The sequence below is a fragment of the Pseudorca crassidens genome, chromosome 15 (genome assembly GCF_039906515.1).
Source record: "Pseudorca crassidens isolate mPseCra1 chromosome 15, mPseCra1.hap1, whole genome shotgun sequence".
Classification (NCBI taxonomy): Eukaryota; Metazoa; Chordata; class Mammalia; order Artiodactyla; family Delphinidae; genus Pseudorca; species Pseudorca crassidens.
In genome coordinates, this window is record NC_090310.1 from 21,721,184 (window position 1) to 21,748,222 (window position 27,039).

At 43.9% G+C, this 27,039-nt stretch overlaps 2 protein-coding genes across 7 annotated transcripts in view; one reads left to right on the top strand and one right to left on the bottom strand.

Moving 5' to 3' along the window:
- Window positions 1-23: 23 nt before the first annotated feature.
- LDAF1 (lipid droplet assembly factor 1) overlaps window positions 24-27,039 on the bottom strand; it is a 38,054-nt gene continuing 11,038 nt past the window's right edge. For 3 of the 6 annotated variants that reach the window (XM_067706479.1, XM_067706480.1, XM_067706483.1), the window contains exons 4-5: window positions 25,657-25,795; window positions 24-758 (exon numbers count right to left, since the gene is read on the bottom strand). In XM_067706479.1, coding sequence (XP_067562580.1) covers window positions 656-758; window positions 25,657-25,795 — 242 coding nt within the window. In that variant the 3' untranslated portion in view covers window positions 24-655. Of the gene's footprint in view, window positions 759-1,928; window positions 2,113-19,352; window positions 19,467-20,539; window positions 24,401-25,656; window positions 25,796-27,039 lie in introns of those variants that run through there. The other 3 variants (XR_010934927.1, XM_067706482.1, XM_067706481.1) reach the window with 3 other exon arrangements.
- ZP2 (zona pellucida glycoprotein 2) lies at window positions 460-11,722 on the top strand. The gene is made up of 18 exons (XM_067706484.1): window positions 460-521; window positions 616-695; window positions 1,545-1,628; window positions 2,034-2,128; window positions 3,659-3,811; window positions 4,571-4,612; window positions 4,765-4,929; window positions 5,697-5,793; window positions 5,879-6,060; window positions 6,779-6,905; window positions 7,748-7,935; window positions 8,016-8,107; window positions 8,208-8,332; window positions 8,491-8,680; window positions 9,833-9,968; window positions 10,045-10,141; window positions 10,568-10,651; window positions 11,518-11,722. Exons 1-18 carry the CDS (start codon window positions 460-462, stop codon window positions 11,661-11,663), a joined length of 2,145 nt encoding a protein of 714 aa, XP_067562585.1. The 3' UTR covers window positions 11,664-11,722.

A 27,039-nucleotide genomic window follows, 5' to 3' on the forward strand; every position in this document is an offset into this window, starting at 1 on the left:
CACAATAGCCAGAAGACCAGGAGTAACTTAAAGGAAAGGTTTACTTAAAGATAGCGTGAATAAGAGACGTTCTTTCCTCAAAAAAATCCCACCACATTCTTTCACTGTGCATTTGAGCTGTAAAGATTTTGTCCAAAAGATCCTAATTTTTCCCAGTGTTACAGAAAAAAAGCACCAATTCATTCACCTGGAGCCAGTTTCAGGGAACTCTGGTTTCATGGCTGGCCCGCAGAGCAGCTGGTGGAACAGCAAGGCAAGTGTCAGAAAGCGCAGAACTCCACTTATTTCAGGCCTTCCAGAAAGGCTCTCCCTTCCCAAGTCCCCTCCTCTCAGCTGGGAGGGCTGGAGAAGATTCAGGTGTCTCCAGTGGGGAGAGGGCGGGATCATGGCCTGCTTCCTGCTATAAAAGCACAGAGCAGCACACCCCTCTGCCTGGCTGATTTGGTGGTGTCTTCGGTCATGGCGTACAGGCAGAGAGGAGACAGTGGGAGACCCTCAAGCTGGTTCAGTACAGACTGGAGGTAACTGGGGGCAGAAGGGAGAGGACATAATGTCCGTGTCTGCTGAAGTTCGTCCCTCTTTAACTCTCTCCCCCATGCCCTCCAGCACCTACAGGTCATTTCCTCTATTCTTCGCCCTTTTGACTTCGGTGAACTCAATACGTGTTCATCAGTTGGTGGATCCTGCCTTCCCAGGTAGGTCTCTTGGGTGAGGGAAGTGCTCTTAAGCATCTCTCGAACAGATTGCACCTAGGGTGCCTAGATGGCGAGGAAACACAAACATAGGTTAGACAATCTCCACTCCTTCCCTTTATAAGCTTGATCAAGTCACTACAGTTTTTCCCTTGCTTACCTAGAGCTTGCTCTACCAGCTAAATGGAGGAGTGTGCAAAAACACCTGTACTACCTTCTATTCCCTCACTGCCTCAAGCTTTACGGCATCCAAAGAGTAGCACACCACACACTAAGCCCCCATCTTTGGGAGCAGTCGTCTTCAAACACATGCTCACGCTTAAGGAAAGCGTCAACATAACAGACAAAATCAGAGCCGTTCCACTTGTAATGAGTTTTTCAAAATTTTCATCTGAGCCAGAGGGTGCACAGTGTCAGGTTATAGGCAGATTGGTTTGTCTTTAAAAAGTGTGTCCTTGGGCTTACTTAGGGCATTTTTTAAACTTCAGATTGAAAAATCTTAGACAAAACTTTTCTCCAGTTCTTCACAGACCTACCATCCCCATCTCCATCAGGGTTCCAGCCTGGTACCTGCATGCATGCGTGTTAACCCAAATCCAGGCTTATCCTGGAGTACTTCAGAAAGCCCTAGGCACCAAATTGATACCTTCCCTACAGTTCTTGGTATCTTGCATTGTAGTTATATCTTTCCCACCAATCTGTAATTTCCTCAAGGGTGGTAGGCAAGCTTTGCCTCTCCCAACTGGCATCTTCCCTGTTGTCTGTTGGAGAGGAGAGTTCCCTCAATACACTTCTGTAGGAATCATGCCTCTTGTGTTCAAAGATGCCCCATGTGTTTCCTTTGCTCTTCAGGTACTGTCACTTGCTATGAAAATACAATGATAGTGGCGTTTCCAAGCATTCTTGCCAACAAGATACAGCACGCATCTGTGGTGGGTAAGTAATGTGTATTATCTCATCTTAGTCTTACTTAATAGAAGCCCTTGGCTCAAGGCCATCTCCATTTCCTGGTGAGCAGAGCACACAAACCCTGGAGCAACTGGCACCCAAAACCCATGATGACACAGGGGCCCTGAATTGCATGATGCCTCCGAGAGTGGAAGACCCTGTCTTTCTTTGGAAATCTGTCTTATCTCAGAATCCCCTAGGAAACATCTATCTTCAAATCACAGCATTTCCCAGAGCTTGGGTTATATCACTCAGGTGGGAAAATAAAAGGTGAAGTGATTGAAGTACCTTAGAAATGGATTGGCAGTCTTGGCTATGTACCTCTGGTTGACTCAACGTCGCTGAAATGTACTTCTTGGCCATCTCCTGTCTAAATTGCTCTTGCTTCTGTAGATCCCCTTGGTCTTGAAATGCTGAACTGCACTTATGTTCTGGACCCAGAAAAGCTCACCCTGAAGGCCCCATATGAAACCTGTACCAAAAGAGTAGTAAGTAATTGTTTGAGGAGTGATTTGGGAAGTAGTAATCTAGGAGTTAAGGCTTTGGAGTAAAGCAGTAGTTCTCAATCAGGGTGATTTCTTTTGTCATCCCGGAGAACATCCTGCAATGTTTGGAGACAGTTCTGGTTATCACAGGTGGTTGAGGGGTGGGGTGGGAAAGGGCAGCTACTGGCCGTCTAGTGGGTACAAGCCAAGGATACTGCTAAATAGCCTCCACTGCCCAGAGGAGCCCTCGGTAACAGACATGTTAGAACCCAAATGCCAACGCTGAGGTTAAGAGACCCTGGAGTTGAGGATTTGGGCTTGATTTCTGGCTCTGCCACTATCTAGATGTGATTTGGGGTAAGTTAGCTACTCTTTCTAAGCCTCTACTTGCCCATTGGAAAATGCATTATGATATCTCTCCATATGGTGTCTAAAGATTAACGACATAATACAGATGAAGGACTTGGCATAGCATCTAGACACAACAAATGATCAAACATGAGCTATTTTGATCTCTAACCCCCATGGAAAAGGGGAGGCTATTTTGGGGCTGGCAAATAGAGTGCTGGTACCTCTAGGCTGTAAAAACATGTGTTGGAAGGCCAGCAGAAGCTGAACAATAGGATTTTCTACTGTTAAGCAATAGTATTGCCCAATCAGGGTTATTAGGAGCAGTAAAAGCAACCTAAGTCGTTTCCAAGTTTGAGTGTGCAAACAATCACTTAGGGAACTTGGAAAGTACAGAATTAGTTCATTTAGTTGATGACTTAATAGGTCTGGGGGGCATCCTAGAAGTCTGCAAGTTTAACCGTCTACTTCATCTGATTCTATAGTGAAGATCTCCGGTAATTAACACTTTCCCTTCTGAAATGGCCTTTCCCAACTTTAGGGAGCTTAGGGTTGCATTCCTTTAGACCAGAGGCCTACAGAGTATCACCTGTGGGTGGCCACATCTAGCCCATGATCTGTGTGTGGGATGGTCCTCAAGCTAAGAATGTTTTCTGTTTTATCAAGAGTTTTTAAAACATGTTAGCACTCATATGTGGCCTACAAGGTCTATATATTTACTAACACTTAACAGAAAATTGTTGGCTGACTCCTGCTTTAGACTGTGAGTTCCTTGGGCCAGGGGAAATGGCAAAGATGGCTCCATCCAGCACCCAGCACAATGGCTGCTACATAGGTGCTCAATAAGTGTATTTGAATATCTTGGTTCAGGCCCCAAACCAAACAGGACCTTGATATTCAGATATAGGGTGAATGTAAAAAGAAAATAAAAACTGGACTCTGAGCCCTGAAACTCAAGGAACTATTATTCTCTGCCGATGTATGAGTCTTTCCTGGGATATCTAAAGAGGCTATAGCATCTCCTGGTACAGGAATGAGGGACCTTCTAGAACCCGTGGTACTGATAATTTAAGGGTTTTGCCAACATTAAGGGTTTTACCAATCAGCTGGGTCAGATGATACTCTGCAATCCCCTTTCCCACTGAGGTACTAGCACACTGTCCTTACTATGCCGTTTTCATACAGCTTGGCCAGCATCAGATGACCATCAAACTCATGGACGACAATGCTGCCTTAAGACAAGAGGCTCTCATGTATGACATCAGCTGTCCAGTTATGCAAGCAGAAAGCCACGAGCAGCATTTGGGATCCACAGTCTGCTTGAAGGATTTCATGTCTGTGAGTGAAGCAGGCTGACTGCTTCTCACCCAGCTACTGCGGGGGAAATGTGGTCTAGACAGAGCTGGGCTTCAGAACAAGATCAGGACTGCAATCTGTATTTTACTACTGACTTGCTGTGTAGCTTTGGATTGATTTCTTAACCACACTGAGACTTTGTTTCTAAGTCTGAAGTGGGGGACAGCAATACCTCATAGGATGGCTTTAAGAATTGACTGAGAAGGCAGATACAGCACTCAGCACATCATGTCTAGCCATAAAAAGAATTCAGTTGGTAGCTTGACAAACTGGATACTTATCATGGGCCAGGCCCTACGCTAGATACTAGGATATAGCAAATGAGCAAAAGAGACCAATCACATACTCGTGGACTTTATAGTCTAACAGCGAACATCAACAGTGGACAAAAATAATCACACTTCATTAACAGTGACGGAACTGCAGCTTGACAGAGTATTTGATTTCTATGCACAGAGTAAAAAGCTGTACATTTAAGGACTTAGTATCTCAGCTTACAACTGAAAGGGAGCTTAGATCTTCCAATTGCCTTTTGGTATCAAAAGCTCAAAGAGGAAATGGTATCTAAGGGCACTGCTAGGATTCATGACTGCCTGTGCTTCTACTTCATCCCACAACTAGGCGTTGTGGTGTCAGAATCGCACAGCAGTTGCTCTGGGTGTTTTCCACATCCTCTCAGGTAACATGATTTCAGAAATCTCCAAATCAACGCCTCACATCATCTTTTTTTTTTTCTTCCAGTTTACCTTTCACTTTTTTCCTGGCATGGCTGATGAAAGTGGGGTATGAAAGTTATTTTTTAAATTACAAGCCTAAGTAACCTTTAGTTCTATATTAAAGGTGACATAACTTCCATCCTGGTTAAAATATGAAATAGACAATAGTCTTGGGGTGAAGGTGAGCACCAGCCCTCTAAATGAAACTTCTGACTTTAGGATCCCAAACCTCAGATGGGATGGACCTTTGCAGTTGGTGACGGCGAAAGAGCCCAAACTCTGACCCTTCAGGAGGCTATGACCCAAGGGTATAATCTCCTGATTGACAACCAGAAGATAAGCGTCCAAGTGTCATTCCACGCCACTGGAGTGACTCACTACTCGGTAGGTGTGAATCTTTTTGTACCACGATCCAGGCACAAACCAATATTTCTAAATCCAAGCATGATCTCAACCATGTCCTCAATTGAGAATACAACTCATTCAACAGGTATCTTAATGCTTACCCTGTGCCAAGCACTGTACTAAGTACTAAAGATAAAATGGAGACATACAATGGTGAACAAAAGAGATATGGTCCTGACTTCAATCTGTTCTCCCTCTTCCTCCATAGATCTAAATTAACTACATAATATGGAGCTAGGGTACTACGAAATTCTTTTACGAATTAAGGTGTTCTGTTTTATCGTTGCCCTGTACTGTGTTTACAGTAGGTACCGGCACTTTGGGGACCAACAATCATGACACTACATTAAATCAGTTAATGTGCCAAAATACTCAGAACAGGGCTTGGCACCTATGTGCTCAAATGTCAGCCACGTTAACAGTCCTGTTATACACTGAGCATATGCTGAATCTTAAACATTCTCTCTGAATGCTGATACCATAAGATAGTCATAAAACAAGAGCTCATATCTGCTTAGAAATGATCAGCTACAGGTCATATCAGTAGACACTACTTTGCCAGATGTTATGAAGTACAAGATTTTAAAACTAGAGCACCTGCAGAACAATTGGGACAAAATGCCTGAACTCTACTTGGGCCAAGACAGTGCCCAATAGTTGAGTATGTTTGCCCTGACTATTCCAGCATTGGTTAGAAATTCAAGTAATTCAGGTAAACCAATGTCTTTGAAAATGCCTCTCCTCAGCAAGGTAACAGCCACCTCTACATGGTGCCTCTGAAGCTTACGCATGTATCTCCTGGGCAGACAATCGTCTTATCATCACGACTCATTTGTGTGTCAGGTAAGTGCCTAGGAAGGGACAACTCCAGTTGTGGAAGACGTTCTAGGGGCTTAATGAAAACTGATCGTTCTGTCATTCCTTCTAGATCCTGTGACTTGTAATGCCACACACATGACTCTCACCATACCAGAGTTTCCTGGGAAGTTAAAATCCATGAGCTTTGAAAATAGGAACATTGCTATGAGCCAGCTGAACAACAGTGGGGTTGATGTGGAAACAACAAATGGCTTGAGGTTGCATTTCAGCAAAACTCTCCTCAAAACAAAAGTACGTTCCATTGTCAGTCACTGAGCTTTATGGAAGCCTGACTTGAAGCATAGCGTTTTAGGCTACCCTGATACAGCTGCTGACTTGTCCATAAATTCTAATTGCTGGTGTAAAAAATTCAAAATTTGGAAGGCCTCATTTGAACACCTTGCATAAGTGAATTCTCAAGTAACTGAAATTTACTCTCAAACACCAAGCCTCTTTAACTGCAATGGAAGTTTTCCTAAGTTTCTTAGTTCACTGAATAGAACAAACTGCTATCAAGCTTCTGATGATGAACCTCTCATGCCCTATTGAAACAGGACAGCTTGAGCCAAACAAGTGTCCCCAGCTGTCCTCACTGAGGCCAGTCTTGACTGAGGCAATTGCCAGGGACAACAAAGAATAATTTTATGTTGGTGTGTGCTTTGCAATAACATTTTATAACTCCTGGATTGGCAGTTCTTTAGAGGTTGAATTAACAGATCAAATTCCAGTGTCTAGTACAAAGAGCATACAGTACTGGGTACTGGAGGGCATGAGCTTAAAGAAAGAAATTTCCTTCCTAGGGAAGGATCCTGATCTGGAGAAGTGATAGGGTCTCTTGTTCTGGCTTAAAGGGAAACCATATTAAGTCTGGAGTGTGCCTTGAAGGTTTCAGTGTACTTCCTTCCTCCCTCCTTTGACTGCTCTGGGTCCCAACAGGCTGTGGTTGCTAAATGGCATTCTTTCATTTCAGTTCTCTGAAAAATGCCTACCCTATCAGTTCTACTTGTCGTCACTCAAGCTGACCTTTTACATTCAGCTGGAGATGGTATCCATGGTGATTTATCCGGAGTGTCTCTGTGAGTCAGCAGTTTCCATCGGTAAAGACCATTTTTCTTAAACGGTTTCCTACATTCTTTCTCTCTTAGCTCTTGCATGTGGGAAAGTGTATAGAAGTTCAGACTCTGCATTGCTTATACTTTGAGGAAATGAAAGGCTGGTCAGCCCAGAAATGTCAGTCTAAGCTGCTGTGATAGGGATCTAAGAAAGATAACACTTCTAAGATACACATACAGGTAGGTTTCACAACTGTTTCATGTTTTTAAGTAACCTGGATATACTTCATGTTAGGAGCCTAAGCCTACCATCTAAATCAAGATTGCTTCAAACCTGAAACTACAGGGACTACAAGTATTTCCCCAAACTCCTGAAAAATCCCTCAAAGAATATGGAAGTAGGTCTTTCCTCTTGTGTAGTATTGCTTCTGCCCCTTTGCTCCTTTTATTCACTGACCTGTATCAGGTCAAAGCCAAATGGGACAAATCAGTTGCTTCTTCAACTTCCCCTTAAACCACCAAGATTTGTGAGCCTTGAAAGAAGGGACATTATGACACAAGGGACGGCACTTTAAGCCTCATCAGGTTTTTCTCATGAGTCTCTTACCTCACCTGGTGCTTCTTCCCACGTCTCCTGTTGCCTCTTCCTTTGGATGAAAAATCCTTCTGCTCATACAGAGCAGCCTCACTCTTGTCTTGGCACCTTAAGGGTCTCCCCTCGTAACTCAAGCTGCTTATCAAGGTATTTTCCCAAACAAAGACCTAAGACAAATTCTGTTGCCTCCTGATAAAAATTCAAACTTCCATCACACTTCAAATTGGTAGATGACAATAGTCACATGGCAGACAGATTTTTTTTTTTTTTTTTAACTCTCACCACTATCTAGTTTCAGGGGAGCTATGTACTCAGGATGGGTTTATGGACATTGAGGTCTACAGCCATCAAACAAAACCGGCTCTCAACTTGGATACCCTCAGGGTGGGAGACTCATCCTGCCAGCCAATCTTTAAAGCTCCATCTCGGGGGCTGGTGCAGTTTCACATACCCCTGAATGGATGTGGAACAAGACATAAGGTTAGTACTGGCCCATAGCAAGAGGTTAAGACTTACTTTTGAGATAACTAATTAACCACTTTCTCTAACCTTACTCTAAGTTCAAGAATGACAAAGTCATCTATGAAAATGAAATCCATGCTTTCTGGGCAGATCTTCCTCCAAGCACAGTTTCCAGAGATAGTGAGTTCAGGTGTGAACGCAATTGCTACTTGACTTTTTAAGCCCCAGCTTAAACTCAAGCAGTTTTTTAATCTAAAATTCTTAACAACTCCACCCACCCACTCTTACAGAATGACGGTGAGGTGCTATTACAGCAGCAGTAACATGCTAATAAATACCAGTGTTGAAAGCCTTCCTCCTCCAATGGCCTCAGTGAAGCCGGGTCCACTTGCTTTGACCCTGCAAACCTACCCAGGTGAGACATTATAACCTAAAAAATCTGCTTAAATACTTTCAGGGAACTCTTCCCTAAAATGAACTTTGATGCCACCAGACTAGAGTAGTAGCGATGCTTAAGCTTCTGTTGTGACCATCAACTACTTGAGTACCAGAGGGGCTTCTCCTCCATTTCAGATAACTCCTACCTGCAACCATATGGGGAGAAGGAGTACCCTGTGGTGAGATACCTCCGCCAACCAATTTACCTAGAAGTGAGAGTCATAAACAGGACTGACCCCAACATCAAGCTGGTCTTAGATGACTGCTGGGCAACATCCACCATGGACCCAGCCTCTCTCCCTCAGTGGAATATTGTCGTGGATGGGTATGTATTCTCCATATAAGGTATCCCAGCTAATCAAACTGCCAGTAAAAAGAATAAAATGATCTTGGGCTTGAGAGGAGCACTGTGTCAAAGGCCCTGATTTTTGTTCTTGTTTCTTAGCAACCAGTCCTTGGTCAAATAAGGTGACTCATGCTTTCCTATTACCCTTGAATCTAAAAGTATAAGATCCTTCCCAAGGAAATCTGGCTTTAATATGCCAATATCTGGAGAGAAGAGATTTCTAGTTCCTATCCATTTACTGAATACCTACCATAGGCGAAACATGGTGCTATGTGCTCCAGATGCATTACTGGAACCTCATCACTCTATGAGAGACACTAGCCACCTCACTTCATAAAGAAACCCAAACTTGCTACTTAAATAACTAGCCCAAAGTAATAGTTAGTAAATGGTAGAACATGAATGCCCATCTGACTCTAGATCTGAATGTCACAGTGCTCTGAAGTTGTGGCTACCCACTTGTATGTTGGTGTTTATCCTCTTGGCTCTGCTGGCACCTAGATAGAACTGCATCTTATCTTTCTTTGAATCTGCTGTAATCTGTTAAGCTTGTATCCTCCAGGTGCACTCCTGCTCCACGATCATGGTAGCCAGCACATTCATGCAGCTCATTCCTTCACCCCATTCAAGGCTTGCTCGAGTGTCCACTTCTCCTTGAAGCCTACCCTGACCCTCCTGCACCCTTACCCTGGTCTAACTCTTCTTTTGTTAGTACTTACATGCTACCTAACATACTAATTTATAGCTTCTATACTCTGCTAGCATCTAAGATATAAAATGGCAGGAGTTCTCCACCTTGTTTTTTCAGCAACATATACTAACTGCCTGGGACAAAAAAGATACCCAGACTAATAAGAATTAAGCCAGTGTCATCTGAAGAGTTACATAATTCTTGATGAATTTATCTGGCAAACAAATTGGTACTGAAATTGTATTAACACATAGTAGAAGAAAAACTAGCATGAACAACTTATAACTCCATGAATATTGTTGGATAGGCCAAATCAGAGGTATATTTAAAAAAAAAAAGGTACAGGTAGAAGGTGTTACGTGTGACTGAATTTGAGCAAATGCTGAGTTAGACTCTGGGGTGAATTCAGCTGATGTCCCTCCCTGAAATGTACCTTCCAGCTGTGAATACAACCTGGACAACCACAGAACCACCTTCCATCCGGTTGGCTCCTCTGTGACCTATCCTAATCACTATCAGAGGTTTGACGTGAAGACCTTTGCCTTTGTGTCAGAGGCCCAAGCGTTCTCTCACTTGGTAAGTGATTAACAAGTCACCTGGGACAGGTCGAATGTGAGACATCAGTTTTACTGAACTCTTGTTCCATCTCCAGGTCTACTTCCACTGCAGTGCCTCAATCTGCAATCAACTCTCTCCTGACTTCCCTCTGTGTTCTGTGACCTGCCTTGTGTCATCCAGAAGCAGGCGAGGTAAAAATTTCAAGTCCTCATTAATGTGAGTTTACAACAAGCCTCAACCTTTCAGAATTTAAGAACGAGTGCCCTTGTTCTTCACCTAGTCCCAAGAGCACAAGAAACCTGAGTCTGAGATACACAGGTTCTCCATCAGTCCTAGGGACAGGTTTTTTTTTGCACATGAGCTGTAGCCTGATCCTCTGCAGACTTTAAAGTTACTCTTCCTGAGTCACTCTTCCTGAGTCTAGGTAGACTCTGAACTTTGTCTTCTGATGTTCTTTGATAGTTCATCCTGCTTTTACAGTAAGGTGAGTGCCCTCTCCTGTGAAGGCAGGCAAAACCACCTAGAGCAGGGGCTCCATGCGGAGCTGCTCTAGGTAATCCCTCAGCACACTTCTTACCACTACTCATTATCCCAGAGGTCAAACTATCTGTTTCCAGCCACAGGAGCCACTGAGGAAGAGAAAATGATAGTGAGTCTCCCAGGTCCCATCCTCCTGTTGTCAGACAGCTCTTCACTCAGAGGTATGGACTTAAAGCCTTGGGTACTTCTTGGACTCAAGTTCTTGGTTTTATGTCAAATTTAACTGTGCATAGATAACACATGCTCCGGATTAGACAAGAAGAGGAGGAGTCTCTTCCCAGCAATAGGTTCTGTTAAGTCTCTTGTGTGCCCTTCCAAAAATCCCCATTGAACACAAGTGGAATCATATACTCTACCCACTGTTCTGTAACGTTTTTTACTTGTTTAAGCCATCTTATATCTGTACAGAGACCTCTCACTGTAACTAAAGGATTCCAGTTTTGTCACTAATGCCACATTAGAATCCTCAAACCTTGGTCCTCAAATCTTGGCCTACTATACAAGAACTTCAGACTATGTTTCTGGAAAAAAAAAAAAAAAATAGGGCTAATAGGTCAGAAGACATGTGCTTGCTACTATTAAACTTAAGTCTTTACTGGATTATGTTACTGTTAATATTTTATATCTTCAGCCCAGATAGTCTTCATTTTAGGCCTAGAACTTGAAATTAAGCTCTCAAATCCCTAGCTAATAAGCTGCAAGAAATCATGCACTTGGGACAACTAATCATATCTGTTAGTGCCAGAAAGTTAAACAATGAGCTGGGACTGTAAGGTCCTTTCCAGGTGTCAGCCCATCTGATCTGAGTGAAAGCAAGTAGGAAGTGGGAACAGCTGTGGGAGTGGAGAAGGGAGAGGAGGAGGTTGGCTTGAGAGATAAGACTATACCCTGTTGCAAGCTTCCCGAATGAGCTCTTTGAAGCTTCATTTCACTTCCTTCTCTGGGGAGCTTTAATGTGTAAAACTTCAGCTTCAACTGACACTTCGTTTCAATGATCTTAAGACTTGAATGTCTGCTTCCTTTCCAGACGCTGTGGACTCTAAAGGGCATGAGACTGCTGGATACGTTGCTTTTCCAACTATGGTTGCTGTGGTTGCCTTAGCAGGCATTGTGGCAATTCTAAGCCTTATCAGCTACCTGCACAAGAAAAGAACCATAATGCTAAGTCACTAACTGGATATTCCAACAAAGTGGTCAACATAAGCCTCTTGCTTCTTTCTTATTAAATTTTGATGGAATTCAAGGACTGTTTCTTGCAATCATTCTTCTTTAGAGAATATAGTACCTTTCCATCCTCTGGGCAGGCCTTGTTCTGTGTGGACATGAATACGGATATTTCTGACTTAAGTGCTTCCTGTCACTCAGCTTTTTCTGAACTCCATCCCCAAAACTGGCAGTGCCAGAGAATTCAATCACTAATGGGGCTTGGTGACAGCCCACCTCTAGGGGTGCATTTAGGTGACTTTAATGCCTTTTACCCCCTCCATTCATATATACAAGATGAGGAGGGCAAGAAGTCACCCCTAATCCTTGGCATAACTTCCCTTCTCTACAGAGGAAGGGAAGCCAGGTATTCCCAAGGAAGTAATCTAGTATCATACTTAAGTAATATTTCCTAATTCAAATTAGTCTTTCCAATAAGTAGAAAACTTTCCCTGAGAACTTAAGGGATTTATTCTCCCGTGTACTCCCATTCCAATTAAAGGCCAGCAATCTCCTCTGGGGGAGGGAAAGGAATAATAAAAGATTCTAGCTTCATTAAGTGCAATTACAACATTCCTGGTCTCATTAAGACTACACAGCTGGACACGAGACTCTTAGCTGAGCCTGGAGAGCTGCTTTCCCACTACCTAGCACTCAATTATGACCTCCTCCTGAGGCTGCTCCATCTTCTTCCTGAGGCTGCCCCATCTTAACTAGGCTGTAATTATGTCAAAATGACTAGTCTGCCTCACACTGTAGCTCTAACAGACCACATTCAAGATACCTAATATAGACATTAACTTGTATACTTCAATAGAAAAAGTCTGGATCTAAACAAGAACTTTTGCTATGAAAAAAGTTGTAAAGCTTCTAAGTCTCTGTACATGGTGGAGGTGAACAGAAATATGAACATCTTTAGTGTTTGGACTTCATCCCTCAATTGTGAGTTGTTACACTCCTGGGTTTTTCAAAACCTTGAAAGGATATTATATATACTTGGTCATCTCATGATACTGTAGGTCTTTAATAATGAATCCTTCTGCCTTTTCTTCAACACAACCTTTGATTCTAAATCCTTTTAAGAGTTATATGGTAAAACTCAACCCTGGTATGGGGAAGGAAACAGCTGCATTCATATTGTATAAAAGGTCTGGTCTTCCTATAGTAATAAGGGGCAAAATTTCAAGTTCTCATCAAGGCTATTCTTTAGACATTTCTTTATAAGAGAATAAGGCATTAATCTGTCACTGATAAAACAAATGGTCTTGGATTCAAACTTTTTCTGTGACTACGTCATATTAGCGTTACATATTAGAATCAGAAATATTGCATTGCTGCATGCACTTCTTAAAACAGCATTTAAAAAACTGTTGGCCACTTACATGGCTCCCTGATCTCATGTGGTAGGCTGAATAATGACCACCCCCAACGTGGCCACATCCTAATCACCAAAAACTGAATACTGTTACCTAGTCATGGCCCCAAATGGACTTTGCAGATGTGGTTAAAGGTCTTGACATGGGAAGATTATCCAAATGGGCCCAATTATAAGGCTCCCTATGAAATAGGAGAGTCAGAAAAGATGTCCCAGTGGAAGCAGAAGTCAGAGTGATATTGTCCACAAGCCAAGGAATGTGGGCAGCCTATAATAGCTGGTAATGGCAAAGAAATGGATTCTCCCCTAGAGCCTCCAGAAAAACAGCTCTGCTGCCCCATTTTGGACTTGTGAATTCCAGAGATATAAAATAACTTGTTTCAAACCATTTAGCTTGTATTAATTTGTTACGGTGGAAACAGAAAACTAATATACCCTCTAATGAGTCATTACCCACAAGTTGAAAAACACTTTGCTAGAAATGCACATGTTACAGATGAGCAGCTTGAGCCCTAGCAAGCTTGTCTAAGGTATCAGAGCATCTTGGTTATAGAGGTGGAGCCTCTCATCCCCAGTCTGGTCTGTTTGTGTATCACAAGCCAGGATCAGAGTGACTTGGGCCCCAAGGCTGCCGCATGGCAGGTTGGTTCTGATGCGTTTGCAAATGTCGAGGCAGAAATTTGAGAGAGGAAAGCCAAGCTGGCTGTGGAGCAGCTGCTGGAATGAACACTAGTTGCCATGGTATCCTAGGACAAATATAATGAGCAGTTGTTTAAAGTCGTGTTCTCATCTTCTGAAGGTATCTATCCTACTGTACATGGGGGGAGGCAGCCTAATAAGCGGAGAGGAGCTGTGTGGGCAGAGAGGGAGCTCAAATCCCAAGAAGCTGCTCCTTCATCCAAACCTGTGTTTGCAATCTCCCTCACCAGGTAGGGATGGGCGGTAATTGTAACTCAGGTGGCAGGAGGTAGACGAAAGGCATTTGGGATTCTAATATTCTACTGGACAGTTCTGTTGGTGCAGTTTACAGGGGCTGGGAGCAGACTTGTGTGCCTTGGGAAGCCCCCTTTAATGCTGAACTTCTCTTCCCTGCCCTGTTCTGCTGCTTCAAGCTGTTTTATGGAACGTGTACAGCTTTAGAACAAGAGCTGGGCTTGGGTTCTGGATCTGTCTTCCTTACTGTGTGACCTGGGGCAGATGGAACAATTTCCAAGCCTATTTCCACATCTGGAAAATGTGAATAAAACCTATTTTGGAAGCATGCAAGGGTTCAATGAAATAGTCAACGTATTAGTGTATTTGCATTGGAGCCACCTAGATAAAACCTCATAATACTATAAACAATAACTGAAGGTTGAATAAAATTCTGTGACAGATGAGAGGTTCTTGATCACGCACATATTTTGTAAAATATAGATGCCCTGACGTCACCTACTGAACTAGAATCTTTGAGGAGTGGGGTCTAAGCATGTTTAGGCTCTGTGGGAGGCTGAATAATGGCCCCCAAATATCTATGTCCTCATCCCAGGAACCTGTGACTGTTACCTTTCATGGCAAAAGGGACTTTGCACACATGATAAATCTAAGGATCTTGGACCGAGAAATTATCTGGATTATCCAGGTGGACCTGAATGTAATCACAAGCATCCTTATACAAGGGAGACAGAATGAGATTCACCTACAGAGAGGAGAAGGCGATATGATGATGGAGATAGAGACTGATGCACTTTGAAGATGGAGGAAAGGGCTCCAGCCAAGGAACACGGGCGGACACAAGAAGCTGAAAAAGTCAAGCAAACAATTCCCCCAGAGCCTCCAGAAGGAAGCAGCCCCACTGACACCTTGACGTCAGCCCAGTGAAACTGTAAGAGACCTCCAGATTTGTAGGACAGTAAATCTGTGTTATTTTTAAGCCACTAAGCTTGTGGTAATTTGTTACAGCAGGGAGAGGAAACTGAACACAAGCTCCTCAGACAATTCTGACATGTACCCTGGATAAGAATCACTGCGCTAGACAAACGCAAAGGCTGTGTGGACAAAGAATGTTGCCTGCCATCAAGCCCTCAGCCACTGCAGCTGCCCCCAAGGTGCGCCCTGAGGGGAATTCAGGATGGAAAAAAACAAGATACTGGCCCTGGATAGTTAAGACGCATATCAAAGGAGTAATTTCAAAGAGCCCAGACTCTTGCATCTACACATACACAGAAAAGCACTAAAATCATTAACTCGAGATGTCTGTTTCTTGTGATTAGCAATATTTTGATGTTTGACCACCACGTTTGTTTGTTTTCAGCAAATCTCCTATACGTCCAGATTCCTCCCTTAGCTCTTTGCAACAGTTCCTCAGAGCTATCTGAAAGGCTGTTTCTGAGCTAAAGTCCTCAGTAATGTCCTTGAATAAAACATAATTCTCAACTTCTGGCTTGAGCATTTGTTTTCAGTCGACACTTGACTTTGTTCAGGAATGACATAGCATGTCCCTAGTATCCTGATTGGGCTAAATAATCAAGATAAAGCCTCAATTCCCCTTGCAGGTATTTATGTAGTGGTAGGTACATGATACTGTTCTGTTCAATGAGATTTAAGGGAGAAACTGGGAGGGGGCTTCTGTCTTTTTCCTCATTTCGAAAAAAAGGTATATAAGGCTAGCCCCTTTTCTCCCTGCCTTTGGCTGTGGTTGTGTGAATCGTGATTCCTTGAGCTGTGCCAGCTTTCTTGTGACCGTGAGGAAACAAATCTAAAGATGCTCTCTGAGAATGGTGGAGTAATGACGCAGAAAGCCTAGGTCCCTGATTACGTCACTGTGTTTCCTAAATCAACCCTAGAACCACTTGTATCTGGATTTCATGTTTAGTGAGATGCTAAGAGTTCTTATTTTTTTAAGGGAGGCACTTTGTTTCCTGTAGGTAAAAGCATTCCAAATCATTCAGGCTTAAAGAACCCTTATTTTTAGAATAAAGTTTATGACTATAATTTGCATCTATAAGAACACACCAAGTTATATGTAAGCTTTTCTTTGGGTTAACAGCCACATTTGTATAAACCAAAAAAATAAGAAAATCTTTTGTTAACAGATTTATTTTGCTTTGGCTCCCTCAAGGCTCAAGAGGTCCAGAGTCTGGGCTTCCCTGGTGCCCCGGTCTGGGAAGATCCCACATGCCGTGGAGCGGCTGGGCCCGTGAGCCATGGCCGCTGAGCCTGTGCGTCCGGAGCCTGTGCTCTGCAACGGGAGAGGCCACAACGGTGAGAGGCCCGCGTACCGCAAAAAAAAAAAAAAAAAAAGAGGTCCAGAGTCTGATTCTGTTCATCTTTGAACTCCCACTGATACTTCTGTGAGGGAAGTGATTTGACCAAAAATGCAATGCAAAGAAGCTTGATTCAAAGCAAACAGTATAGTCACTTACTTCTCACCCTTACTTAGAGATGAATCCTCCTGCCTTAATTCTGTTCCAGGGTCAAAGGAGCAGGGAAGATGTCATAAAGCAAGAATTGGATGCAGGAGACATGGGTTCTATCCCTGGCACTGCAGACTTACAGTGTGCACTTCCTCCCTGGGCCTCAGGTGTACCAGCTGTAGAAGGAGAAGACTGGAGAGGGCATCTATTACCTTGCCACTCAGGGTGTGATCAGTGGTGGGCCTTGAAACCGAGGGCAGTCATCAGTTAGATTCCCTTAGACTACAAGGTGCTTAATAAGTAATATCCTTTAAACTGCCTTCACTGACCAAGCTTACTTTCTTTTGCGAATTGCATACCCTCCAAACTTCATGTAACTTGGACTATATCAAGACTCCTTTAACAGCCCCTTATAGAAAACACCTCTGAGAGTAATGTTTGCTTAAGTTGTTTTTAAGGAACATGGAGCTAGTCTTACCCAGTTCAAACCAGTTGAGACCACCAACCATTCAGCTGGGCCTGCACAAGTGTCTCATGGGTGACTTTTTGACGTCAGAGGGCCAAAAACTCCACCCTCAGATCACGCTACTGCCACCATTTTCTAAGCATTTGTCCCATGAAGAAGCATGTAACTCAGATATGCTTGTGCAGATCACTGATTACCTCACCTTTTTCCTGACTCCAATCACCTTCCCCTGGACCTTCGATCACCCTATACTCTCCACCCACAAATATCCCAAGCCTCTTGCCTTTGAGGAGGCAGAACCTGAGACCTATTCTCCTGTCCCCTCGCTTGGCTGCCTTGTGAATAAACCCTTTCTCTGCTGTAAACCTCAGCGTCTCAGCGCTGGTCGGGCAAACAAAACTAGTTCAGTAACAGCTTCGCCAGGAGCTGGTGAGCCATGTAGAAGCTCAGGTCCTGCTCCAGACCTACAGACTCAGAATCTGCCTTTTAAACCCTTGTACACATGCACATTAACGTTTAAGAAGCACAGTCTAAGGCTTCCCTGGTGGTGCAGTGGTTGGGAGTCCGCCTGCCGATGCAGGGGACGCGGGTTCGTGCCCCGGTCCGGGAAGATCCCACATGCAGTGGAGCGTCCGGAGCCTGTGCTCCGCAATGGGAGAGGCCACGGCAGGGAGAGGCCTGCGTACCACAAAAATAAATAAATAAATAAAAAGCACAGTCTAAAGCTTCTTCCAGCTCTCAGTTGAGTCACCTTCAGATCACCTGATGTGAGTGCCCTCTACTGGCTTTAGGAAACATTTTCTTTAGGAAACACTTCTGTTCCATTTCCCTCTGCTGGTTCTTTAAGGTTTCCAAATGGGACTTGAAGCTCCTAAATAGGGCCATAAGGACGACTAGAGCATATGTATGGGGCTTGAGTCTCCTCTGCAGTTTTGGGAAGCCGATCAATGTCTACTGCCTGAGCAGAGGGGCCCATGCCCTCTCTAGCTCAGATGGCTCTCTGATTCCCAATTACCGAGTAGTCTACCTTCCTAATGTCTCACCCTTGCCACTTCTGCTTTAGCAAAAAGCAGGGAGCAGAGGAAGAGCACCTGAGTGGGCCAGGTGACGGTGGGTCCCTGGCTTAATCACTAGCTAACTCTGAGACCTTCAGAAAATGACTTGCTTGTTCGCCCAGTTTCTTCTGAGGCCAGTTGACTAGTAAGTCATGGAAATGAGAAGAGGAGGACCTCTCAGGACTCTTATGAAAGGTCAGAGATGATAACATATGTGAAAGCTCTTTGAAACCCTGAAACGTTTCACAAACGTGAAGGTGTATGTGTCCCTGAAGCCGCTAGTGTAACCAGCTGCTCTGGTGCAGACCTGGCCAACCCCAGCCCCGCCTCAGCCTGACACCGACCAGGGTTCTTAGCCTTCCCCAACCGATAGAAGTTGACTAGCGGCAAGACAAGAAACTCAGGCAAGGCTTTACTGGGGACCCTGCTGCAGCAGAGGGGAGCGAGAACAAACAAGAGTTTCCCTTGATTGCTCGCTCCCTGAGGGGGTCGAGCTTATTCCTTACATGGGGTGAGGGTAGGGGTGTGTCCAGGAGTCAAGCTGGAGGCGTGGCTTAGGTGGTTTGCCCACCCCTTAGGCGGTGTTGGGTGCAGGGGGCATGCTCGGTACCCTGCTTTTGCTCCCCTCACCCAGTTTTTGCTCTGGGCTCTTCAAAATTGGCAGTTGGGTTTTTTTGGTCTCTTTGTATCTTTTGTCCAGAATTTGCCCCAAATTATCACGCAGTTATTTTTAGTTCCATACAGTTTCTTTGTATTTTGTTGCTTGAGGAGAGGTGTGTCCAGGTGCAAGCACTGCAGAACTGCAGCACAGCAGCAAAGGACCCCAGGTTCCAGCCTGTCTCAAGCCCAGCTCTGCTGCTGTGTGGTCTAATGCTCTAAATTCTCATTATTTGTCTAGATCAGGGATTCTCAACCTTGGCACTGGTGTTTGGGCCCCTTAGTTCTTTGTTGTAAAGGGCCGTCCTGTGCATTGAAGAATGTTGAGCAGCATCCATGACCTTGACCCACTAGATGCCAGCAGCATCTCCCCCAAACACAGTCATGACAATCAAAAATGCCTCCAGACACTGCCAAATGTCCCAGGGTGGCGGTGGGAAACGTCACCCCCGATGGATAACTCCTCTAGGTTCAGTTTCCTCAGTCTTTCTAGTCAATGCAAAATATTGTGCAGGGGTTTCTATATTTAAGTTTCTGGTCTACCCAAAAGGAAAGATACAGACATTGTTTCCATTCCCAGAGCACTAGAAGAGAGGAGGCAGGCAGGGCAGGTGGGAGGAAGGACAAATATAAGGGAATAGTGGCAAACAAGAGACAATCTAGTCAAGCAAGGGTTTAATCGTCTAGTGTTTTATAGCACTTTTATAATTTAGAGATCACTTGCCTCAGTTCCCAATGACAGGTTGGGCGGCATTCTCGTTACTGACTGAGGAAACCAATGCCCAGAGAAGTTGTCATTTGCTCACCATGCCTGGTCCATGAGGGCTGTAAGTGTAGAGACAGTGTAAATGAGACATGACTTCACTGAGGGATGAGCCTTGAGCTGGCTCGTGGAAGGTGGAAATGTTTGGAAACAGGAGGTGGGGAGTGGGATGCTCCAATGTCATTGATTTTCAACTTCCACACACGATGGATAATATTCACCATAAAGACATATCCAAGAGGCATGCCAGATTTGGATGTAATCCCCACCTCCTATCTTTCCCCTAAGAAGGCAAAGAAAGCACTTCAATAATTTGTAATTATCAGAATTCTTACCAACCACTCAGGGTGTGTGTGTGTGTGTGTGTGTGTGTATTTGCACACATGCTTAATTACTCAGGTATATGTGTGTGCACACACATATTTAATCCCTCAGGGTATGTGTGTGCCTGTACACACACACGTGTTTTGGGGGATGCTGTGGAATAGGTAAGAAGAAGCAGGTTATTCTCAAATTCCGCCCCCCTCTAGTTCCACCTGTTATCTCCTGCTCGAGGAAGCACAGCAGAATATGTGAAGTAGTTAGTCATCCTCAACCTTGTGACAACTCACACCTGATCATACCTTGCTGGGGTGTCACAACATCCAGGCTGAATCTCCTGTTCTATGAGGAGCAGATAGTAGAATCCATGCAGAGGCGGTGGTTGAAACAGTACTTCTATGTGCACAACTCTAGGGAGAACCAACGGTTCACGTCCTATTTTATGAAAACAGGGATCCCTGAAGTTATTCGACACAGCAGCAAAGGTTATAGGAACTGCTGCAGACAATGTCTCTTAGGGCATGGGTCCACATCCCAGGCCTTAAAGGCAGTTGGAGGCATTAACATTTAATAGCACACTGGTTACAAGGGTGGGCTCTTCAGTCAGGCGAACTGGGCTTGAGTCCCACTTCTGCTTCTATGTGCCCTTAAACAATTTAACCTCTCAATCTTTCAGCTTCCTCATCTCTAAAATGAGTGGTAGTGAGAACTGACTGAAAACGTGTATTGAAGTGTAGAGGGCTTAATATAGCACCCGACTCATGGCAAAAACAAACACCTATAGTTATACTGATAAATTAACATTCCGACTGTATAGAGTCAGTTTCGTGCTTTTAATTACCTTTCCAAATAAGGAACACATTGAACTGTGCCTAGAAGGCCAACAATACCTTTTTTTTACTTAAGTATAATTGACACACAATGTTAGTTTCAGGTGTACATCAGTGAGTCCATGTCTTTGTACATTATGAAATGGTCATCACAATAAGTCTAGTTACCGTGTCACCATACAAAGCTAATTCAATATTACTATCTTCCCCATGGTTAACCTTACGACTATTCCACTCAGTTTCAAACGATGGTGCATCTCGCACTTTGACAACTGTTGTTTATGGGCAAGCACTGTGCTGGGTTCTGTATTTTACTTCGCTTGATCGGCAAAGGCCTCAGGCTCCAGGCAGTGTGACAGACAGCCTGAATTGCAAAGCTCTGATTTAGATGCCACGTTTCCTGGCAGAATTGGTGAATCATTTCTGCTCTGAACCTTCGTTTCATTCACCTCTGAAATCCAGAGGCTAAGGGAATATGAAAAATGAGAAGCTGGCAGGTGCAGCTTGGGATGGAAAGGAGTTAGTTAGCGCTTTTAGGTGCAGTGGAAAGGCAACTTGCACTCTGCAGTTTGAAGCAAGGCTGTTTATGGGATCAGAAATATGTTTTAAAATGGTCTCTTGGCTTCTCTCAGGAGAGCATTCCGTAAGAAGGCTGTATAAAGCTCTCAGTACTGAAAATACTCCTAAACCTTGTATCCCCAGCCCATACCTACTCTCTAAGCCACTGCTCATCTGTCACATCCTCTTGGTGTCAAAAAGGCATATCTGACTCAACGTGAGCAAAGCAGATTCTGACTACTCACACAGCCCCCGTATCAGAAACTAGTGCCACTGACTACCCACTGGCTCAAATGAAAAGTTTATGTGCCATCCTCGTGTCTCCCTTTCCTTCACTACCCACATACAATCCATCACCAACTGCTGCTAGCTCTCCAAATGAGGAGGGTCTCCATTACTTCCACTCTAGTGCAAGCCACACCATCCTCTGCTCTGGACCTCCACAGACCTGCTAACTGGACTTCTGACTCCCAATCCATTGGCCACAAGTGACCTTTAAAAATCCAAGTCTAATTATATCCCTCTTAATGCAAAGTGTAAAATTCTTCATCATCTTCCCTTTGCTTTTTGCTGTAAATTTCTTTCCCTACGAGGTCCTGCCTGATGGGCTCCTATCTCTCCTCCATTTACCCTTTACTCACCAAGCCCAGTCACACTGATATTTCTTTTCCTAAAACACATTCAGCTCCTTCCAGTCTTGGGGCCTTTGTTTTGCTGCGCCCTCTGCTGGGAATACCTGCCCCCCCCCCCCCCCCCCAGCTCTTAGCACAGTGGCAACTTCTCATTATGTGGTTCAAAGAAAAGATTTCTGTGGCTGACATGGCCTGCCCCTTCTACTTTCTTCAATGCACTTATCATAATAATCTAATATTTTGTTTACTTGATGTAGCAGGTAGAATCTAAGGTGGAGCCCATGATCCCCAACTGTGGTATGCATTCCCTTGTGTGATCCCTCCTCTTCGTGTGAGTGGGACCTGACTGCTTCTAACCCACAGAATGTGGTGAGAGTGATGGGATGTATGTGATTATGCATACATGATTACGCGTTATAAGAATGTGATGTCCATCCTGCTAAGATACGTTCTCCCTGGGTGGTTTTGAAGAAGCAAGCTGTCAGGCTGTGAGCTGCCATATGACAGGGAATGAGGGCCTCAGCCCCAAAGCCTACAAAGAAATGGATGTTGGCAATGACCATGTGAACTCAGATGTGGATCCTTCCGCAGGCGAGCCTCAAAGGAGAAGCAACGTGGCAGCGCTGCTGTTGTAGTCTTGCAAAGGACTCAGCTAAGCCAGGCCTGTACTCCCAAGGCACCGAAAATGTAGGATGACAAAAGTGCTCTTTGTAAACCGTTATGCAACAATAGATAACTAATACACTTGTTAGCTGACTCCTGCATTAGAAAGTAAACTTCAGGAGGCCAGGGCCCTCTTCATTCTTCTTTTCTGAAGCCTCAGAACCCAGCAGGGTATTTAGCTTAGACAGCTACTAGCAGACACTTGCAGGTCAGAAAGAAACATTCAGTAAATAGTAACTGTTAATATTAACACCCCCATGTATTGGCAGGAAAAGGCAGTTCTTGTTCTCTAATAGAGTTGAAGGCCCCTTTAGTGACAGGTGTGGCTGACTGTCATGGGATACAGAAAAGTCTGAGAACCAAATGAAGGCCTTTGTGCCCTCCTGAATCAAAGAGCAAGTATTTGCTTCTGTCTGCCTGGCATACATTCCCTTTCCTTGCGATACTCCTTTGGGATCGGATTGTCCTCCCATCTCTACATACGCTAGCACTCCCACCTATGCAGAACCAGTGGGGCTGGCCCACCCCCTCCCCTGGTTCCAGAATGCACACATGTCCCAGCCCTGACCTGTCAGCATATTCCATCCACCCTGGCCACGGTGTTTGGTTTGGCGTTGCTCACATGACCCAAGTCTGTCTAATCGGAGCCAAAAATCTAAATATACTACTGGAAAAGAACAGCTTCCTTGTCCAATAGGGAGTGCTAACTACAAGGCTGATGTAAAATTAGAGCTGCTGGGACCTCCACATGGGGAGGGCCTGCCTAAAACTCAGCTCACACTGAGAAAAGCAGCGCTGAGAGATGAAGGGAGAGAGATGCCTAGTGACACCACTTGAGCCCCTGGATCCAGCAGCGCCTAAAGTCCTACCTTTCGGCTTTTTAGTTCAGTGAAACGAATCCATCCCCCTCTGCCCCCACTTTTTAAATCCATTTTGAGTTGAGTGTCTATCACTAGCAACTAAAAAAGCTTTATTACCCAGGATCTGCCATGAAATTGACACAGAAGGAAAAAATGGGTTTGATGTCTAGAAAGGGGGTATTTTGAAATAGAGTGAAGAAAAAAAGCTCATCTAAATAAATATTTTTAAATAAAATACCACAGGGAATAAACCACTGAAGTAGATATCCCATAGGATTTAAAAAATTTTTGTAGTCCTTTATCATTTTCATGGGACTTTTTGAAGAAATGGTTTAACAAGACAAGTCCTTAAAACAATAAAAAAGTATCAAGTGCAAATATTTTAAAGAGTAACATGACTTAACAATACTCAACAGTGGAAACCATACCTTTAGACTTAGAAAAAAATGCTCTTGGCCGTAAGGTTAAGTTTGGACTCTATTTTCTAACTTTGTCTGAGAAGCTATTATTCCTAAATGTTGTTTGTCTTTCTGATAAAAGACTAATAAGGCAGAAGAGCTTGTTCTGTTTTAGATTCTTCCCCCCACCTCTTTTTTCAAATGAGTGAAGAAATAAGCAGCTCTCATTTAAAAAAAAAAAAGGAAGAAAGAAAAAGGAAAAACAATCTGTGGCTGTCCCAAATTGGGGCCTCGGATACAAGATCTGAGCCTTTGAGGTCAAGTCACCGGCCTGTAGAGGCTCAGAACCCTGCCAAGTTCAGGTGTGCATCTCTGGGGAGGAGGGGGTGAGAGGCGCGAGGAGCCGCCACGCCATCGAGATTCTCTGCTGATTCTCCATGTGAGGGTCGGTCAGCTGATGGAACTGACCAAGAGCAACAAGATCCCCAAAACTGTCCATTGCAGGACCCTACAAATAAGTGAAAAAGCTAGAGGACACCTCCAGGAAAAGCTTGACTACCCAGTCCCTTCTAAGTCATAATCCCAAGGGGCAAGGATGATCCAACAGCTTCCCAGAGGTGCTTGAAAAAAAGCTTTGGTTCCGTTCAGCTGGTCATTCCTGGTAGAGCCCCTCTAAGTGTGTAGACTTCATGGCCAGCTAACAGTCGCCACTGGAGTTGTGTTGTGTCCATAGTCTGTTTGGCAACAAGAGGAAATGATCAGCTCTAAGGCCTCTTTAAAGAGCAATGCTGAGAGTATATATGGCGGAATGAATGTCGTTTTTTGTTGGTTTAGTTTTGGTTGCTTCTTGCAACCACACCAGATTTTGGGCGACACTGACTTTACAGATGAGGAAACTGGGGGCCCGAGAGGTCAAAATACCTGAATTAGGGGCAGGGGTTATGATCCTTTTCCCCATTCTAATTTGGATACTGCATTTTCTCCAAATTATTGTTTGTGTCCTCATGACAATCCAGTGAGAGAGGCAGAGCAAGGAGTAGCCCTATTTTACCAATGGAAGAAAACTGAGAACAGAGATGTTGAACAGCTTGTTCAAGATCACACAGGTAAAAAATGGCATAGCTGGGATTCAAATTCTAATTAATTCTAATCAACTGACCATTTCTTTACATCTTTAACAGAAGGGAGATGGGGCAGGGAGAGAAATAGGTCTGCCTTTTTTCAGCCCAGTGATAGGGCTAGGTTTCAGAGGTAAGTGAGAGAGGAGGTAGCACTATTGATATTAACTTAACTGGCTCTATGGATTCTCTTTGAATATCAAGTAGCCTTGCTAATAACACTTATACCCCAAGCGGGGGAGCTATGGCACATTCCCAAGGCCCTTCTCCTTGTGGGTTTATACTCCGTTTCCCAGCCTCCCTTCCAGCTTACGGTGGCTATCTGCCAAAATTCCAGCCAATGAGGTTGGTTGGGATAAGAAAGGGGGTAGGTTCTGGGAAAGATTTCATTTACTTGACAAAAACGGTCAGACTCAATTGGTGAGTGAGGACTCATTTTTTTTTCCTCTCTTCATCCTGCCTTGAACGAAGCTGGTGTAGCCAGCAGCAGCTTTCTTGTGGCCATGAGGCGACAAGCCAGTGGGGTAAGGATGGCAACACAGAAAGGCAGAAGGTGCCTGGTACCTTGATGACACTAGAGAGGCTGTGCCAGGACTGGGCTATCTCCAGTTATGCAATAAAAATAAATCCCTATTTGTTTAAGTTAGTATCTACTTAGGTTTTCCATTACTTGCCACCAAAGCATTCCTACCTGATAATTTAAAAAAAAAAAAAGAGAGAAGGAAACCTTACCTCTTTTTAAGCAGAGATGTGAAGAGGCTAGACACCTCCTATCTTGAGGGACTGAGTATGACGTGACCAGGGTTAGGGTGTTACTTGTGAAAATCTCCCCAAGTAGTAAAGATTAAATTATTGCACTGACATGTATTTACCTGGGAGAAAACCAGTAGTTGACGAGGCTGGAGACTACCATGTAGGACACTATGATTGTCCCTGACATGATGAGTGACACGAAGCCCAAGCCACAGAGGACACAAAGCAGTGAGAGGCTGCCCACAGAGATGACCAGTCCTAGAAGAAAGCATGTCAAAGAATCATTCATCTAAAACAGACTGAAAACACCAGACCCTGCACCACTGTGTTTAAAACAACAGTTAACTCAGATGTTTTAAGTGAGGAGGTTTTCCACAAAAATCCAGACTTCTGGTACCGCTTAAAAAGGAGGCAATCTCGATACCCAAGTGAGCATCACTGCATGGCAACAACTGCTGGCCTTCCGGTTTCTTCCAGGCCCCACTGTTCCCAACTGTATCATTCTTGGACCGCTTTGCTCACTTTTGTTACCTGTCTTGCCCATGGCAAGAATGTGAATTTGAAACTCCCTCATTCTCAAGGTCAGGGATGGGCTCCTAATGGAATCCTCTAGAAGGAGTTAGCCAAGACAGTAATGGGGGTGGTAAATCATGACCAGTGTTTCAAACTGCCTACCAAATACTATAACTTACACTTACCTACAACCTATGGAAATAAAGGCTATGCAGGCTAAATAAAGTCAAATCTAAACATAACTTTTGATTACATCCTTTACAACCCAGCCTGGCAACTATCACACAGTAACCACAGGTCTGAATGGTCATTTTACCCACCATTAAATAAATTTTTAATGGGAATATTAATGAATTACCATCTAATAAGTGCAGAGAAAATACATTTTTATAACATGGGGTCTATGGGAGAAAAATAATAAAAGGTACCATGGAAAGAGGATGGATTTTCATAGTTGACATGCCTGAGTTTGATCCTAGTTAAGTCACTTATGGTGAGACTTTGGGCCGCCTGGAGCTTTAGTTTAACTCATCTGTAAAAAGAATATAATAATAACTACCTCTAAGTGTTGACATGACAATTAAATGACTATCATATATGTGACTCAGCAGTTGTTGTCTGCCCAGCACACTTTCTCTTCCTTCCTCATAACAAACTCCCTCTTTCCAAAGCGGAACTAATAACATGGCAAATGTTGCATGGCAGACATCCTTTCCCTTGCCTCACGAGTTGTCAAATAGCCCACCCAGTACTCCACAGTGATAGTTTCAGGGATGGACTCTGGAAAGGAAGGAAAGTAGAGAATGTAAACAGACGTGCTGCCTTTTCATAAAGATTTACAAAATCTTAGATCAGTATTTTTCAAAGGATGGCTAACAACCACCTGTATCAGAATCAGATGCATTAGGGAATCTTGTTGAAAATTTGCATCTCTGGCCCCCACTCCAGACCTACTAAATAACAATCTCTGGATGATACATGAAAGTCCA

Coding starts and splice junctions, on each gene's coding strand:
- ZP2 (XM_067706484.1), top strand. CDS start 460: ATGGCGTACAGGCAGAGAGGAGACAGTGGGAGACCCTCAAGCTGGTTC. Junction 3,812..4,570: donor GCTTGAAGGATTTCATGTCT/GTGAGTGAAGCA, acceptor TTTTTCTTCCAG/TTTACCTTTCACTTTTTTCC. Junction 6,906..7,747: donor TGAGTCAGCAGTTTCCATCG/GTAAAGACCATT, acceptor ACCACTATCTAG/TTTCAGGGGAGCTATGTACT.